At 35.2% G+C, this 14,631-nt stretch overlaps 2 protein-coding genes across 2 annotated transcripts in view; one reads left to right on the forward strand and one right to left on the reverse strand.

Annotated features, from left to right (window-relative positions):
* The window catches only part of LOC149079040 (flavin-containing monooxygenase 5-like), a 118,929-nt gene that overhangs the window by 79,299 nt on the left and 24,999 nt on the right, over positions 1 to 14,631 (forward strand). The gene's annotated exons all lie outside the window — the stretch shown is intronic.
* LOC149079044 (fatty acyl-CoA reductase 1-like) overlaps positions 761 to 14,631 on the reverse strand; it is a 35,705-nt gene continuing 21,834 nt past the window's right edge. Inside the window, exons 5-13 of the mRNA XM_089241313.1 lie at positions 12,335 to 12,407; positions 11,572 to 11,681; positions 11,266 to 11,443; positions 9,083 to 9,127; positions 8,776 to 8,894; positions 3,747 to 3,989; positions 3,489 to 3,618; positions 2,774 to 2,901; positions 761 to 1,130 (exon numbers count right to left, since the gene is read on the reverse strand). Of these exons, the coding sequence (XP_089097439.1) occupies positions 974 to 1,130; positions 2,774 to 2,901; positions 3,489 to 3,618; positions 3,747 to 3,989; positions 8,776 to 8,894; positions 9,083 to 9,127; positions 11,266 to 11,443; positions 11,572 to 11,681; positions 12,335 to 12,407 (1,183 nt within the window). The 3' untranslated portion in view covers positions 761 to 973. The remainder of the gene's footprint in view (positions 1,131 to 2,773; positions 2,902 to 3,488; positions 3,619 to 3,746; positions 3,990 to 8,775; positions 8,895 to 9,082; positions 9,128 to 11,265; positions 11,444 to 11,571; positions 11,682 to 12,334; positions 12,408 to 14,631) is intronic.

Consider the following 14,631-nt stretch of genomic DNA (forward strand, 5'->3'; position numbering starts at 1 on the left):
ATTAGATGAGACCGTACTTGTGAACCAGAGTCTGAACTAGACATTTAACTATAATAACTATAATAATATATAAATATAATAAAATATTAAGAACTCTGATTTAACGAATTTTTCCGATCATCCCCAAAATAACCCTTATAACTCCTATTTAACAAATTTTACTACCAATTCCTGATATAATGATCTCTCATTAAACAGATTTAATGATTCTTCTTCGATTTTATAAACTACTATTTAACAAATTTTACGAATTTTACTCCGACGTAACGAATTCACTCTTACCAAATTCTACCATCGGACCCTGATATAATTAACTCTTATTTGACGAATTCCACAATCAGACCTCGATATAACGAGCTTCTATTGAATAAAGGTTACGATTGTACCCCTGATATATTGAACTCTCATTTAACAAAAAAATTAAAAGCATATTAAATAAAATTCAAATAATAAATATAATACAAATAAAAATAAAAAATTTCAAGTACTTTTCATATTTACCAGGTAAGCTTGAGTAAAAGTGGTAAAATGGTTTTGTGGTATTTATCAGATTTTGCCAACGACACTTTTTGTTTAACGCATAATCGCCGGTGAAAGTGATAAATTTATGAAACTTACAAAGACGATTGAAGATTATGCATAATAACCGATACATCACATTTACCGTAGCATCGATATTCTAGAAACCAATTAAGAATGCGTGAAATTCATTAGAACGCGCGTCTATTTGAAATTTCCAGCGACTAAATAGAAATATTTTGACACTTTTTTATTGAACAAATAATACATCCGATCCTTTTTATCACAAATTACGTATTAAAAAAACTAAATAAGTGAAAAGAAAAGTAAATTTTCATGGGAATCCATTTTTTTTCCAGTGACTTTTAATCCTTCGCTTGTAATTCAGATTTTTGAAAATGTCATTTAGTTCTTTTTTTTTTTGTGTGTGTGTTATATGAGAAACATTTTTTCACTACAATTCTGATCCGATACCAACAGCTTGGCTTGGGAACGTCGTGTTTTCCACGGGATGCATTGCGTAATCATCGGAATCGTAAAATGAGCTGAACATGTAATACATGAAGTAGAAAATGAAGAACCATTTCAACGTTGTAGTCACGGCCCACCATCTATAGGTATGACATAAAATTAATATTATAAATGTATATAAATAAATAAGTTAAGAAATATTGGAATAAATATTATAAGACACTTAAAGTAAGAATTTAATGCATTATTCGTAATGAAGTAAAAAAATAAGAAGAAAAGATTAATTCTCATAACTAAGTGATTAATCGAGTCAAAGACTTTTCCAAGGATGATGTCACTATTCGCTACTTGCCGGGTGTACGCCTTAGACCCACTAGGCTATGGATAAGTCGCCATCAGGTGGCAGTGTCAGCAATTATGAGCTTTGGCTTGAGTTGGGTCCGACCGTCCATGAACGGTCTCGTTCATCGCACACGAGCTCTAAGGAAAATTGAGAATCGTTGCCTTTGTAATCTAGGGTGCTCATCCGGCAAAGGAGAGGACGCGGGTTCAATTCCCCTCAAAGGCAGTTAAATTTTCTCTTTCCTAAATTCATCTTCGCATCAGACAGCTGTTAAAAACCTTCAAAGATTTTTACTATTAGACTATTAGCTCTTGCTCTGAACCCTCAAAACAATTACCCTGCTTTGAATAATTCTTGAAACAGTATACACATTATAGGGGATTACGTGGAAAATATCCATTTTATGCAAATCAGGTGAAAATATTGTATTTCTAGGAATCAGATGAAAAATATTCATGTCAAAGGTTCACGTGAAAAATATCCACGGTCTGGAAATTGGGTAAAAAATATTTTTCGTGTTCTAAAAACCTGTGAAAATATCTTTATTCTAGGAACTACGCGGAAAATACGTTTCGGGAATTATGCAAAAAATATAAATTTCAGGAATTACGCGGAAAATATACATGTTTTCGGACTTCTAGGAATTACGCGGAAAATATACGTTTCCGGACTTGCGTGGGAAAATACCTACGGTCTGAAAATTAGGTAAAAAATGGAAACCTGAGATTAGTAAACATCGATGCAAATCAAGAAATATCCCTGTCTAGCAATTACGTGAGAAAACATCCTCTGGAGAACATTCAAAAAAAATAATGTCAACAATCATGGAAACCCTTGAAATAATACTAATTGGTGAATTCGAATGGCAATGTTGGTTTTGTTTGTTGTTACGTGTGAAGATAGCCAATATTACAAGACTGATAACGTTATGAATGTTTTTATCTTCTTCCTACTTATTTTAATTTAATTCAGTTTTTATTGCAAAAGATGTGTCGGGCACGTATCATGTACGGGTACAAAAAAATTAATTGGTTTAATGAGGAGAAGGGGAGGATATATATAATTTTTTCCATGTTTACCAGATTTTTCAACTTTATTTGGGAATCATGCATAATTGCCGGTAAAAATGATAAATGCTGTGAAATATAATCAAAATTTCTTCATCGAGACGATTATCATTACGCATAACCACCGGTTCATCACTTACAGGTTCATAACATGTACATTTTAACGTTAAAATGTGTAGGAATCGATTAAGACCGAAGCCAAACGTCGTATAAATGTGAAAGTCTTATAAGCGATGTTCCACTGTAAATCGCACCTCCCATTAGCGGACACTCCCCGTTAGAGGAAAAAATTACTAGTGCCACGAAAGTTCGTTATCGAGAGGTTCTATTGTACCGATAGAAAAAATGCCAATACGTATTTTCAAAACCTTACATTTTAGCTTTCTTCTTAGCATAAGGTATGTTGGAGGGATCCTCTTTGGCAAGGTATCTTCTACCACCAAGGAAGCAGGCATCCATGTATTCCATCCAGTCTAAGTCGTCCGTGTTCGTGTAGAATATCTGAAAATAAAAAGATGGTATACGAAATATTTTCGATTATTTATATAAAAGATAAAAACAAATTGAATTAATGTAATGTTTTGTCCCCGAACTACATTTTGAAAACTATGGTACGTAGTTGGGATGGCTGTGTAAAATATATCAGGACTTTTCAACCTGGTGCCATATGACCCCTTCCCCCACTGCTGTCTTGAGACACTCCGGAGACGGGGGGGGGGGGGAGATAGAAATTCAGAATAACTAGAAGAAATATTCCAAAATTGATGGAAATTCAGAATTAATGAAAGAAAAATTCTACAATGATTGAAATTCAGAATAATTTTAATGAAAAATCCAGAATTGATGAAAATTCAGAGTTAATGAAAAAAAAATAACTGAAGAATTGGTGAAAGCGTCCAATAATTTACCACGAGTGCGCCCATGAAAGCCCGGTGCGACCGCACCTGTCGCACACTTCTAAGGGCGGTTCCGAAAAGGGAACCAGAAGAAAAAAAAGTGTAGTTTAACATATGTCTACAGCTCAATATGAATTTTTAATAACTTGAATAACAAATAACAACTCTTTTTAATAACAAATTAATGATTACCTCTTCATCCCTGGGAGATAGATGTTTCGCAATCATGTTGTAATTCTCCATTAGGCAGATCCATGGTTCCCGACCGGTCTTTAGGAAAACGCCGAAGAGGAAGGCTATCTTCCGGTACAAGCGAATCATCCTATTTAATTAGATAATTTTTTTTAATTATTTCTTCAAAATACTGCTTGATGTACAAGAAATCTTTATTTTGAATCATCGTGTGCGATGTGGGTATTTAGATTCTTGTGCATAAGTATTTTTACTCACAGCGTTTTGCCAGTGAATATGAAGAGTATGGTATCTCCAATGACAGCCGGAATATAGTGGTCGAAGAAAGCGTGTATGTAGTAAAACAGGGGCGTGTAATATACAGTGAAATCAGGATAGCGGTACATGTTGGCCAAAGGGTACATGTCCCTTCTTTTGAGCGCTTCTTTCAGCAGCATCTCGTCCGCCAGCGGTAGCTTGTTGAAATCTATGACGCAGTTCACGACGAGGATGTCTTCTTGCCTGTTGGTACAATTGAAACACAGTGAAAACTCGCTATAACGATATATTTTTAAAATCTTATTTAAAAATGCCTGTCTATAGTCTAATATAAAACTTCCCTCGATACAACGATATCCTTTACTACGAAAAATCTCTCTCTAACGATATTTATTTGCGGAGAATTTCAAACCTCAGCAACGTGTAAACGTTGTCCTAAAAACCTCAGTCAACACGTCATTGGTATTTCTTTAATATTTCGCTAAAAATCACCTACAGTGTATTTTAAAAATCCATTAACATTGTAATATCGGTATTCATTACAAATTCGCACGTGTGTGTGCATGTGTTTACAGAGGGGTTTAGCGGGCTATATAGCCCAGGGCGACAAGTTCAGAGGGGGCGGTGGCAAATTTGAGAAATGAGTGGTCAAGAAAATTAGTGGAATGTGAGAAGGGTGGCAAAATTTATATAATCCTCAATAAAGCAGCCTTCGGCCAGAAAGCAAGGGACTAGGTCAGTGAATGACCAAAAGAGTGATTTAGAGCGTGAGCAAGCATGTGAATGACCAAAAACTCTATGATAATAGAACATGTGTAAACGTGTTAATGACCAAAAGTATGAACTATAAAGCAAGGAATCATGTCAGTAGGTGACCAAAAGAGTTGCCTAAAGTACGTGTATGTATGTGAGTGACCAAAACAGTGTGCAAGCATGCAAGTGACCAAAAGAGTGGCTTAGAGATACAGGTGTACTTGCAAGAGTGGAGAAGTTGGACCAAGCGGGTTATAGCACAAGATGACGAAGTCGAGGAAAGATTAGTCAAGAAAAATAGGCTAGAATGGGAAAAGGGCGGCAAAACCATAAATGCGCGTCTATGTGTGTGTGTGAACATTGCAACAACTAACATTGGTATTATGAACTATCTACCCACCGAAAGTGTTGAATGAAGTTGCCGTAAAGCTACTTTTTGTGTAGTACATAAAAGTGTTGCGCTGTAAACCACTTTACAGTTTGAAACAACTAAATAAATTTATTAATCAACTAATCAATAAGAATTTTTTCGTTGCGAATAAATACTTAAAAATTCATTTTATGGTGGTACTAACAACGCCAATTCAGATGAGATGCCAGCAACAGCTTTAATTTGGCGGCTCGTGCTGATAATGCTACCTGCTACCTTTCGATATAACGATAATCCCTCTACAACGATATTTTTCTTAATCCACAGAGTATCAAACTTAACGACATTTCATTATAATAAGAATCGATGCAGTATATTATGTGTTACTATACTGGGATCGTGTCCGGAAAATTCAACGACAACAATAAATTCACCGAATGGAGAATTTGTAGCTGGGGAAAACTCACCGACAACAGTTCGACATGAATGAATGAATGAATGATGGTGTTATCAAGTGAACGAGTTGTGAGTGAATGAATAAGCGAGTGAATAAATGATCGAGTGAGCTAGTGAACGAGTGAATGAATGAGGTCGAATGGTGGTGAGAGAACAATGTCTCACTCATCCTGTTACTCGCTCACTCACCAACTAAGTCGCTCACTCTGTCACACAAACACTCAATCACCAAGTCAAGCACTTACTGACTAGATCGCTCACTCTGTCACACACTCAGTCACAGGTCACGCACTTACTCTGTCATTAACTCTGTCACACATTCAATTACCGGGTCATGCACTTACTTGCTAGGTCACTCATTCTGTCACTCGCTCTCTCACTAGATCACTCAGTCTACCACTGGATCGCTCACTATGACCCTCACTCACTAAGTCACTTACTCTGTCTCAAGGTCGCATACTCACTCATTAAGTTACTTACTCTATCTATAGGTCACTAACTCACTCATCAAGTTACTTACTCTATCTATAGATCACTAACTCACTATTTTGTTCACTAACCACTCTGTTACTCACTCACTAACTACTGTGTCATTTACTGACTCTCTCACTCGGTCATTCTTCGCTCACTGACTCGTGTTGAACGGTTTATCGGCAAACTTTCCTAGCGGTGAATTGCATGAGTGTATTGTTTCACTGAACGAGTGAATGAATGAGGTCGAATGGGGTGAGAGAACAAGGCGCTTACCCTGTTACTCGCTCACTCATCAACTAGGTCGCTCACCAAGTCACACACACACTCAATTGATGAATTGTTTCATTTGGAAAACCTTGAGGATTCCCCTCTTTCATAAGTCATTTCACTTTTCAGTCACTGCCAATGTTTGTGTGAGCTTTGCATCAGCTTCGTGAAAACGTTAAAATTTATCAAAAATGAAAAAATTGTTGTGCACGAATGGGATAAGAAATAGATCGTATTTTTTTTAATAAGAAAAAAATTAATTCTAAATTCATTGATAGATGACTCTGTCATCATGGGAGGAGATACTGGGGGGAATGCCCCCCCCCCGTATCTCCGATTCATTATGTATCAGCGTCAAAGTGGAGTCGACTGATCTAATGTATATATGCATATATGAATTGACATCATCCCCCAGACTTTCAGGTCTATCTCCTCCTATGTCTGTCATGCTACATATGAATCATTCCAGCCGAGTTGTGAGTGGTTCTATCTACATATATGCATATGAATCAGCTTATGCAAATCAGTCTCCAGGCATCGAATGAAAAACACATGTGCATCCATCTGATTTATCGACGGCTTGATTTGTATAAATATGTGTCGAATATCGTATCTTGGTGCTATCTATCGTTGACAAATGCAGCTACAGCTAAACCTCGATAAGTCATCACTGACGTTAAAGAAAAATTATGACGGCTTGAGTGGAGAGCAGTCAGTTTCAATGTGCAACCGCATAAATTCTAAGTAATATAAAATTTAGTAATGAATAAAATTTCAATATTAACAAAATTTATAGATTACAAAAGGAAGTTTTAACTTTTTCGAGCTTCAGTATTTACTTCATTACGGTAAAATGCACTCATGCATTTTTGACTTATTCTAGTTGTTTTTAATTTAAACTATTTGATCATTTTTGTCGCATCACGGTCATTCATTTTTTTGCGCACGACGGCTAATGTTTTAGACCGGGACCTACAATTTACTGCCGGTTCCAAACAGCAACCTTCTTTTATACTCATTGAGAGATTGGTGCGCTAACCCCTTGATGTGGGGACTCCCTACGGTAGAAATCTTTTTCTGTGGTTATTTTGCCGTTTTTACTGCATCCCTGTGTCATTAAAGTTTCTGACAATGACGAACCGGGTATCGAACTCGCGACACCTCTAAACATCCTTCGGTACTTCAGGCGAGTATCTCATCGACCTGGGCTACTGCGACCTTAACTTAGACTAATCAGAGCAACTGTTGAATAGTTAGCTTTTCTCTACAACAGAACTTGGACCCTACTGAGCATTAATTTTACATATGCATGTCATTTAATTTCAGTAATTTGAATTCTTCATCAGTAGTTCGTGGTACAACTATAAGGGAACATGGAACACAGGGCCCACTTTTGACAGAGTGGAAAAGAGTAGACATCAGAAGGCCGCAACTTGGGGAAAAATGTCTGGTTCTTCAACAAAGATATTTTGTTCAAACTTGAAGCCCCAAATTAGTGGGGCGAATGCAGAAATCGGGTCCAGCTCAAACAGTCCCTAAAATTTCAATAACTTTTGTTTTTTAGTTGGCAAATTGACTTTCTCAGCGTAAATTTCGTTACTTGAGCTGTTCTAATTTGGTACATAGGGCTTTTATGGTAACTTTTGAAGATATGGCAATATGCAGTTATCAAGCTGTTTCTCTATAGAGGGAGCCATAAAAATAATATGTTTCTCTCTCTCACTCTCTCTCAAACTTTTCCATTCTTCTCTGGGACCGAAATTAGCGACGAGTAAACGAAGGCTTATGAACGATTGTTATATACAGGGTGGGCAAAAAGTCCCTAGAAACTTTAAAAATTCATAAAAACCGAGAAAATGACCGAAATAAAAAACGGTTTACAGGGTTGGCATCGCTAGGTCACGGGAATTTTTTTAAGGCAGGAAAAAAAATAACTCAAAAACAGTCGATAGGTGGTGCTGACGTACACAAGTCAAAGAAAAGATACGCAAATAACGAAGAGAATGCCTCAAAATCCTTTATTAAAGCAGTATGTGTTCTACATGCCCACCACCACAGGGGATAACACATTGCAGGCGAGTCACAAATCCAGCAACGGCAGAATGCCGCAGGTCCTAGTTCTCATATAACCGTCTCATTTGCATATTTCCACCGAAGTCGTGCGTATCAGCGCCACCTATCGGCTGTTTTTGAGTTTTTTCCCCCTGTCAAAAAAATTCCCGTGACCTAGCGATGCTAACCCCTGCAAACCGTTTTTTATTTCGGTTTTTTTTTTCCGGTTTTTATTCATTTGTAAAGTTTCTACGGACTTTTTGCCTACCCTGTATGAAAGCTGGACGGGACCGAGAAAAAAAACGATGGCTTATTAGGGTGACGATCTAACGAGGTTTTACTGTATTTTTTTCTAATTAAAAAAAAATTAATTTCCCTCTGATACCATTTGTGTATAAATAAAATTTTCACCATTTTTTTTTTAAATTTTTTAATTAACTTCTAAAGTTCTAAGGAACTTTTGGCGTACCCTATTCTCGACTAAGTTGTACCCTAATAGCTCATGTGAACTGTCATAGAGAAATAACATAAAAACCATTTGATTCTTGTAATATTCATAAAAAATAGTCAGTGGCTTTCTCGGAAGGTAAAGGCCATATAAAAAGATTATTCCGATTGTGTAAATATGTGTTACATCTCACGGATCGTTGCACTTACTTGTACGTGGCGATGTGCCATGCGCTCGTAATGATAGAGTTAATCACGATGTCCACGGGAATCACGTTGACTTTCAACCCTTTAAATGAATACAGCGTTCTCAAGAAGCCTTTGGCAGCCTATGCAGAGAATTGATAATCTTATTATTTGAATCGAAAGCACAGTTGCTTATTCGTGATATTGACCGTGTCTATTTTCATGAATTTTCGATGATTATGCGAGATATATTCAAAGCCTTGAAACTTCGATAGCAAAAATACAGAGCAAGCAACATAGAACACTAGACATAAATCTTGGCTTCACTTACCGCCAACATCAAGCCCTGCATTCCTTGGAAACTGTCGCAGAATCCCTGCAAAGCATAGCATTCTCATGTTAATCAATAAATTTAAATCAACCTCTAAGATTCAATCATTCGTTATGAAATTTAAATTTCATGAAAATCTTCTCCTTATCAAACAAAAATGTTACGTGTGTGTATATTACAATAAATGTATATATTATGTGTATATTATGATAAATCCGGTTGTTATGCATAATCACCGACCATTTCGGTAAGTTTGATAGATCTTGTTGTTTGATAGATTAAAAGTTCTTAGTACTTTTACCGCTGATTATGTTTCAGCTCGTATTGGCAAATATGATAAATCGTCAATTAATTAATTAAATTTACCGGAAATTTTGCTCAAACTTCAGTCTAGGACGATGGGGAGTCGATAAGCGATGTCAATTATGTTTAAAAATGTTGATAAATATTAAGAAAGCGAACATTATATACTCTTGGATTGTAATAATTTATACGTTTTTATCATCATAACACTTATTTTCATTTAATTAAATTTTTATCTCAAAATATGTGTAGTGCACCCATCACATACGGGAGATACTGATAAGTGGTTGAATTTAAGTGTAAGTGGTCTTTCCGCATGATTTCTTCCATATTCAGCATACGTAGCAATTTCATTTTAGAATTATGCATAATCACATATGAAAGTGATAAATTTAGGGAAATTTATCAAACCTACCGAGTCGATTGGTGATTATGCCTAATAACCGATTAAAATAAAATGCAAAATCCATAAAACCATTAAATCAATTATTCATGATCCCCGATCATTTGGGTAAGTTTGATAATTCATCATTTTTACCGACGATTATGCATAACACTCAAGCGTCATTGATAAATTTGATAAATACTTGAAATTTATCACTTTTACCAGTAATTATGCGTAATACCCTAGTGCAATTGATGAATTTAATGAATATGAAAACATTTCCCAAATGAGTCTAGCATGTTTGATGAAAATAGTCGGACCTTTATATAAAGAACTCAAATTTAATTAATTCCATGATTTCACGGGGTTTTTTTTTTTGTTTCGAATACTGTCTGTGTGCGAATGTTTGTGTCAATAGCAACCCCGATGTAATGACTTTTATCGATTTAACGAATAAAAATATCGGTTTTATCTGATTCGTTAAATCGTGGTTCTACCGTATTTTGAAAACAGGCAACTTTCTTTAACATTTAGGTTGTAAAGAAGAAAAGATGAGGGCCGTAGGTCTTCTCCCTTATTCATTCGTTATATCGAGGTGTGATCGTAAAATTTGTTAAATAGAAGTTCGTTATGTTGAGGTCCGATTTCAGAATTCATCAAATGGGACTTAATTATAGGAATAATTTTGGAATGGTGATTATGCATAATAATTAGCAAATGTGATGAATTTAGTACGATTTATCATGTTTTTCAACCACGCTTGGGTATTATACATAATTGCCAGTAAAAACGATAACCTTTTTAGCATTCATCAAATTTACCAACGAAGCTTGAATATTATGCACAATCACCTGTAAGCGATAAATTTGAGGAAATTTCTCAAACTTACCAAAATGGTCTGCTATTATGCATAATAACAAGATTTATCGCATTTACCGTAAAATGCAGTGGAGTTCACATATAACTTACGCGCTTGGTGATTCGAAAATGGTATGTTATAACCGTTGCGTATGTTATAAGCGAAGTCTTGAAATTAGCTTATATAGCAGTTCTATATACGCATAAAGTACATTATTGAGATTGTCACTGACAAAATAAGCATTAGTAAGAGAATACATCTAGATAGCCGAATACAATGAATGTTGCATAAATAAGTCACTTTTTGGCTTCATTTTTCCGGATTTTTATTTGCAGTATGTTATATCCGAATTATTTTCTACTCTAAGAGTGTTTTCAGTACATTATATCCACAGTGTATGTTTTAAGCGGGGTATGTAATAACAAGGGTAAAAATATATGGAAGTGAATAGGCCAAAAATCGAGGATTATAAAACCGTATGTTATATCCGCGGTGCATATTATATCTAGGGTAAGTTATAAGTGTACTAGACCGTATTTATTTCACTCTTCAAATGAGATTTGTCTTGTCCAAATGCTTCATATACTCAATATTTCTTTTCTAATTTGTGCATCAAGAATGAACTGGTTAACTCACCGGAAGCGGATCTTTGTAAATGGGTGATATGTTGCACGGCCTCACAATGGCGGTCGGTATTTTGCCCCTCTTGTCAACCACGACATTCTCGGTCAAAGCTTTCATGAAAAGGTACGACGTGGTTTTCTCTCGCAGTATCATTGGAGTGATAGCTTTGAGGGCGTCGTCATCCAACCAACTGGAATCAAACGAACATATTACAGAAATTAATTCTCTAAAAATTCATTAAATTCTCTCACGCCTTGCATGATTTTGTTTATCCTTCTCCCTCAAATAAAAAGAACTGATTACATCGAAAGCACTCACTCTAAAGTATCCATAAATTGCCTGGGAGTGACGTTCATTTTAGGAACATATTCTGGGACTGTAAGGTCAGGATCTCGGTGAACGTACGACGTGGATACGTATAGAAACACCTTCAATATAATTTCAAAAAAGAAATGAATGTTGAGTTTTGTGAGATGAATATACGTTCTTGAGTTTCAATTTAATGTCAGTAATAAGTAGAATTTTCTTTTGAGGGGGTTCGGACGTCTATGTTACATTTTTGCTAAATCGGTTTTTTTTGGTTGAATAATGTTCCATATAGCTTCCGTGACCTTAACTTAGTTTCCACGGAAACCCGCATATTTCGTTTCTATGCCATTTTAAAAAGCTGAAATCTTGAATTCTTTAATTGGAACAACGGCCTATGTGCTCATTGCATCTCAATCACTTTCCCAGACGGAAAAACGGTCTATGCTACTCTCAGGCGAAAAAAAAAATACCTTTTTCAACTATAAGTTTTTCGGCAAATAAATCATCATAAAATTTGCCGACCATCTGCTAAAAGTAAGACAGCTGCCTGAATATATTTAGTGGCCTGTCACACAAAATTTCTGCAACAATTTTTTTTTTTACACATTGAGCGTTTTTCTGGTATTGATTTTAAACAAACTGTGTCTGTTTGTTAAAAAAAAACGGGAAAATAATGTCGATAAAAGAAGGTAATAATGCCATCAGTAATGACTCGATCATAATATTGCTACAACTCTAATAGAGTGTTACGCAGAAGAAATTCTCAACTCACTTCCAATTTTTTGAACTCATGAAGTAAGTCCAACAGCGTACTCATTGCTCTCACATGATGAGATGCAGCTAATCTATGAAAATAAATATGAATAGTTTTGTTAATTTTTATTCCCATGTAATAAAATATCATCTGGGGTATTAAATACCTTGTAGTACATTATGTGTAAAATTTACGTATAATATAAAATTTGCACATAATGTAAAAGTCGCACATAATGTAAAAGTCGCACATAATGTTAAAAGTCGCACATAATGTTAAAGTCGCACATAATGTAAAAGTCGCACATAATGTTAAAGTCGCACATAATGTAAAAGTCGCACATAATGTTAAATACGCAGCAACCTTGCCATGACAACGTTTATCTACAGCTCCCCTAGATTAATCTAAAAAAAAGAACCACTTCAAATCACTAAACAGGAACCTCATCAATGTCACCAGTTCGCCGCAACGCCCTTGACAAAGGTTGGCTACGTCACTTTGAGAAACAACGGTCTAGTAAACAGAGTTCTTCAAACTTTTTACCACTACCGACCGGTAGAAGTAATTGAACAATTATGGTGGACCGGCGGAACGAACTAGATAGTTTGCGGACCAGAATAACATAAATAAGTGGGGAAAATATTTAAAAACAAACGAATGGGAGAAATACTTGTGGACTGGCAAAAAAATTTGTAAAATGGGAGAAATATAATTTACGAACCGGAGAGAAATAATTTGCGGACTGTGCAAATAATAAATAAATAGGAAAATTAATTTGTTAACCAGAAAAAGGTAAATGGAGAAAATATTTTAATAAACAAAATGGAAGAAATAATTTGCGGAACGTCAAAAAAATAAATGAATGGGAGAAATAATTTGAAGACCGGAAAAGTATATAGTAATATAGAAAAAAAAATTTCGGGCAACAAAAAATAGTGAGAGAAATAATTTAATAAACCAGCAAAAATAATTAACGGAATGGGCAAATAATAAATAAGTAGGGGAAATAATTTTCGGACCAGAAAAAAATAAATGGGAAAAATATTCCAATAAATAAGTGGAAGAACTAATTTGCAGACAGGTAAAAAAAATGAATAGGAGAAATAATTTGAATAACTGGAAAAAAAATAAATTCTTAAGAGAAATAGATTTCGCGAATGTCAAAAAATAAATGATGGTGGGAGAAATATTTAAACAAATAAAAAAAATGGAAGAAATATTTTTATAACTAAAAATGAGGAAAACAATTTGCGGATCGGCAAAAAGTAAATAAATGCTCAAGTGAGCACCGCCGTGCTCGAGCCAACAGCTGGATTATATTCAATTAACGAAGTATGATTATTTTCGAAAAAATTCAAACAGCATATCGTTAGTTTTTTTTTACTCAAGAATTAAGGAGATTTGCAATTCAAAAACTATGATGGATTATTCATACGGAAATTTAGATTCAAAATACAATTTTCAGAGTGTAATGACAACACAATTCTTCTTTATGGTTTCTATGTTTTTTCCTATGCGTCTCAATAGGTTTTAATCCTCACAAACTGGGACTTGAAGCACCATAACTGAATAAACGCGAAATCTTTCACGTGTTTCATTTCTTGCAAATAATATTTTGCCATATTTCGCTTCCATTAGAGCTACTGCATCATTTTGGTGAAGTTACACGTTCGTTTACCCCTTAGGGTGATTGGGAAATCCATTAATGGCTCGTTTGGATCGGATGAGAGTGAGAGACAGTTTTTCCTAGAATCGTCGGTTGTATTGGAAGAAGGAACTTAATCCACAAAAAAAAAAAAAGTTCTGCCTCGTGTACATTATTACGAAAGTTGACAAAAAAAACATTTGCAAAATACTTTTCCTCGTATTTTTCCTCTAGTTCGGTTGCATGAACATTTTCGTAATCATTACCAGGTATGGCTCTTCTACGAGAATATTCATTCTTAAAATACAGGAGATAAAGGTTGGGAAACATCAGTTTCAAACGCATTTAGTCACAAACAAAAATGGATATGTTCCATTAAATGATATAAAACCGGTTATTATGCATGATAAACCAGTTGCTGTATGCATAACTGCTGACGCTGACCATTTTGGCAAATTTGATAAAGTTCCTTAAATTTACCACTTTTTTAGCGGAGATTGTGCAAAATACCCAATCATCATTGATATAAACATGATAATTCGTACTAAATTCCTCACATTTGTTAGTTATTATGTATAATCGCCATTTTCGTATTGGTGAATGTGATAAATCGGCCCCATTGTCGTGATTTATAACTTAGATAACCGTACCGTGCGTGTGAGCTAGAATC

Source organism: Pholcus phalangioides, unplaced genomic scaffold (genome assembly GCF_987345545.1).
Source record: "Pholcus phalangioides strain wild (caught in Gottingen) unplaced genomic scaffold, Ppha-v1.0 ptg000013l_1, whole genome shotgun sequence".
Taxonomy (NCBI): domain Eukaryota; kingdom Metazoa; phylum Arthropoda; class Arachnida; order Araneae; family Pholcidae; genus Pholcus; species Pholcus phalangioides.